Source organism: Antechinus flavipes, chromosome 3, assembly GCF_016432865.1.
Source record: "Antechinus flavipes isolate AdamAnt ecotype Samford, QLD, Australia chromosome 3, AdamAnt_v2, whole genome shotgun sequence".
Taxonomy (NCBI): Eukaryota; Metazoa; Chordata; class Mammalia; order Dasyuromorphia; family Dasyuridae; genus Antechinus; species Antechinus flavipes.
Window position 1 is genome coordinate 482466771 of NC_067400.1, and position 4658 is coordinate 482471428.

Genomic DNA, 4658 nt, shown 5'->3' on the forward strand with positions numbered 1-4658 from the left:
TTTAAAATTGTGAAATCCAAATTCTATCCCTCCCTTCCTGTTCTTGTCGCATCCACTGAGAAGGTCAGAAATATAATATCAGTTGTAGATGTGAAGTCATGTAAAACTTATTCTATAATAGTAATCTTAAAAAGAAGAAAAAGAAAATGAAAAAAAGTTCACTTCAATCTATACTCAGAGTACATCAGTTCTTTCTCTAGATATAAATAGCCTTTTTCATCATATATTCTTTAAAATTTTCTTGATCAGAGTAGCTAAATCTTTTATAGCTACTAATAATACTATTATGTGTTCTCTTGACTCTGTTTACCTCTCTTTACATCATAGAATAATATTGCTATTAAAATGTTATTCTGGTTCTGTTAATTCATTTTGCATCAGTTCATATAAGCTTTCTCAGGTCTTTCTGAAATCATCCTACTTATCATTTCTTACAGTATTCCATCAAAATCACATACTATGGCTTATTCATCTATTCCCCAGTTGAATTTCCTCATTTCCTCAACTTCCAATTCTTAACCAACACAAAAAAGCTGCCATGCATTTTTCTTTACAAATTTGTTCTTTATCTTTTTCCTTTGATCTATTTGGTTTATAGACTTAGTAGTAGTATTGCTGGGTCAAAGTTTTATTCCCTTTGGGCATAATTACAAGTTATTCTCCAAAATGGTTAAATCAGTTCACAATTCCAAGCACTGTACATTAGTGTATTTCTTTTCCCCTATCCTCTCCAACATTTGTTCTTTTAGTTGCTATTAATGTTGGAGATTTTCCAAAAAAAATTTTAGTAGATGAAGTAGAGAATCTAGATTAAAAATCCTGAGAAAATTTTGTTTCTCTTCAATAATTAGAGACATAACTCTATTTGGGCTTTTTTTTTTTTTTTTACAAAAATGCTGAACTTATTTGCCAATTTTTTCTCCAACTCATTTTATCGATGAGGAACTGAGGCAAATAGATAAGTGATTTGCCAAGCATCACACAACTAATAAGCGCCTGAAGCCAGATTTGAATTCAGGATGATGAATCTCCTTGACTACAGGCCAGGCACACTATCCACTGCACCACCTAAATGCCCAATAGTTTCACCTCCTCTACTTTTATTTTGCAAAGAAATGACCACAATTATGTGGCCCTAATAGTAATGTGAACTTTGTAGTAGCTAAATTTGTTTTGGGGAGATTAACAAATAAGATCATCTCCTTCTCTTTCTCATATTAACAAGCATCTATGTTTGTCTTACAACATCTCTAGAATATTAGTGTTTGATGAAGAATTTAAAAGAAGGTGAAATATATAAAGGACTACTAATTGCTATAGAAGGAAGATATAGAAAATAATTAATTTATATGTAAGCCTTGTAGCAAGGGACATAAAGAAAATCAAAAGATAGTTCCTGCTATCAAGTTACAGTGTAATGATACCTAAAGTACTGGAACTCAGGTTTTATTGTAAAGTTCAGATGAAATAATGTATATTAAAGTACACTATATATTTTAAAGTACTTAACTAGCATTTTCTAATAACCAATTTCCTTCTTCTACTAACACAAATACAAGAATATGAAACAATGGAAATAACATTTTACTACTATGTGTCTTCTTTTCTCCACAGTGTTGCCTCTCTGGTTCCCTACAAAGCAATGGCTTCATTAAATGAATCTACAGTAGTCATGTTTATCTTAGAGGGATTAACAGACCAACCAGAGCTCCAATTATTTCTCTTTATCTTGTTCCTGATCATCTATGTTATCACTGTGGTGGGAAACTTGGGCATGATCATACTGATTGCTGTTGGCCCTCAGCTACAATCGCCAATGTACTATTTTCTCAGCAACTTGTCCTTTGTGGATCTCTGCTACTCTTCGGCCATTACTCCCAAACTTTTGGTGAATTTCACAGGGGATAAAAACATCATATCCTACATTGAGTGTATGACACAGTTTTTTTTCTTCTGTTTTTTTATTGTTTCTGAGTGCTTCATGCTGACAGCTATGGCCTATGACCGTTATGTTGCCATCTGTAGTCCCTTACTCTATAATGCCATTATGTCTCCACGTGTCTGTTACATTTTGGTGACAGGGGTATATACAATGGGTTCTTTTACCACTCTGGTTCACACATGTTGCATGGCCAGATTGTCCTTCTGTGGTCCTAATTTGATTAAACACTACTTCTGTGACATTATTCCCCTACTGAAACTCTCCTGTTCTAGCACCTACATTAATGAGCTTCTAGTGATGATTATTGGTACATTCAATGTATTTTCAACCACTGCAGCCATCTTCATCTCTTATTCTTTCATCCTCACTAGCATCCTTCGCATGCAGTCTGCTGAAGGGAGATCTAAAGCCTTTAGCACTTGTAGTTCCCACCTGACAGCTGTTGCTATCTTTTATGGCACCATTATTTTCATGTATTTTAAACCACCATCAAGTAGTAACATGACTCAGGAGAAGGTAGCCTCAGTATTTTACACCATAGTTATCCCCATGTTGAATCCCCTAATCTATAGCCTGAGGAATAAGGATGTCAAAGATGTACTAAAGAAAATCATGAGAGGTACAATATTTTCCAGGCTTATGTAGTACCAAGCAAAATTAAAGATAGCTATAGGGCAGCTAGATGTTGCAATGGGTAAAGCACTCTCCCTGGAGTCAGGAGGACCTGAGTTCAAATCTGATCTGAATCACTTAACACTTTTAGCTGTGTCTAGGTAAGTCACTTAACCACAGTTGCTGCAGCACACACACACATACACACATACATACACACAGATAGATAATAAAAAGAAGAAAGCATAAAAAAATTGAAGACAACCATGATCTTTATTTTTCTTTCTATTTTCTCTAAAAAAGTAATCAATTTCCCATAAAATGAGGGTTAGTTTTAGAAAACATTATGAATAAAGTAAAGCCATAACTTCAGAGCCTTTAAATCTCATTCATTCATTAATTCAGCAAGTATGTATTAACCACCAATTTTAAGAAATATATCTTGTTAGATACTAGAGATGTTAAAAAAAATGCAATTTCTGGCTTTAGGAATTTTTCCTTCAGAATTAAAACATATGCACACTCTAAGTTTCCACCCCTCTTTTTTCCTTCCCACATAACAACCCCCATATCAGTTCCCATGGCCAAAAATTAGCTTAGGTTCCAAAAGTTTCTTACCTACCACATTTATCCAAACCTGGCTCTCCATAACACCTTTTCTTTAGCAAAACTTATCTTTTTAAAATTCCAATACCCCATGGCTTTACTGCCACCCATTCAAATTCTAATTGAAGGAGGCAGTATTAGTGAACTGAGGTAACTTCAAGGTTGTTATTATCTAGGGAATTAAAACATACCTACCATACTTTTTCAAATTATCCATCATTGCTTTCTTTGACTTTAGATATTGAAATCAACAAGTTGGGCATGATGTTAGTGGAGAAAAGAGAGACAAAGCATACTCTAGAACTACATCCATGGAAACTTCTTCCCACCATAATAAAGATCTTTAAAAAAAAATCAAAACTGAAGATTATCTTAAATAACACAACACACATTAAATAGAATAGAATCTCTTACTCAAATTTGTTGATACTTTTTGTAGTTATTGTATTAATATACTTCTGTTATATTCATATAGCATATATTCTTATCATAAGTATATCAGTCTGCATCTTCCCTATAACTCTAAATATATAATTTATTTTCAGGGATATTGTGGACCATTACAAATTATTATTAGGGATATCCAGAGACAAGAACTCTTAAAATATAATCTAGCTTCTACTAGCTAACTGTATAATCTTAGGCAAATCATTTTCCTAATATGTAATTTTTTTTTCAAATCTATAAATAAAAGTATCTATGTACCAAAAAATAATTTGTAGAAGCTCTTTTTTGCTAGGGGTAAAAAGGAAATTGAGGGGATACACAACAACTGAGGAATGACAAAAGAAATTATTGTAGATGATTGTGATGAAATACTATTATGCTATAAGAAATAACAAGCAGGATGGTTTCAGAAATACCTGGAAAGATTTAATGAATAATAATTATAATAATATAATAATAGTAATAATAATTAAATGAAATGCAAAATTAAGCAAGCAGAACCATAACTGCATATAGTTGGACACAGTAATAGCAGTATTATAACAATGATCAATTATATATGACTTAACTATTCTCAGCAATACAATGACCTAGGACAATTGTGAAAGGCTAATGATAAAAATGTTATTCACCTCCAGAGGAAAAATGGAGTCTGAATGCAGATTGAAACATACAAAAAAAAAACAGTTTTTTGGTCTGTTATCTTTTGTAACATGACTAATGCAGAAATATATTTTGCATGACATCACATGTATAATCGACATAAAATTACTTGCCTTAATAAGAGACAGAATAGAGATCAAGAGGAGAGAATTTGAAACTCTAAATTTTGAAAAATTAATGTTGAAATTGTGTTTTATATATAATTGAGGAAAAAACAAATTAAAAAGATAAAACCTACAAATGAAAGATAAGAACAGGTTATCTCAAAGTTCTGTCCATACTGTAATATCCTATGAATAAGAATCCAGTGTGTAATGTTCAACATAGAAAGAGAATTGATCACATGGTTGATTTATACACATATTAATATAGCCAGTAATTCATCATA

General features: G+C 32.2%; 1 protein-coding gene across 1 annotated transcript; it reads left to right on the forward strand.

The window, feature by feature from the left end:
* The first annotated feature begins 1642 nt into the window (after window positions 1–1642).
* On the forward strand, window positions 1643–2587 carry LOC127557336 (olfactory receptor 8D1-like). Its single transcript, XM_051990689.1, has one exon. The coding sequence runs from the start codon at window positions 1643–1645 to the stop codon at window positions 2585–2587; it is 945 nt and encodes a 314-aa protein (XP_051846649.1).
* Window positions 2588–4658: the final 2071 nt, after the last annotated feature.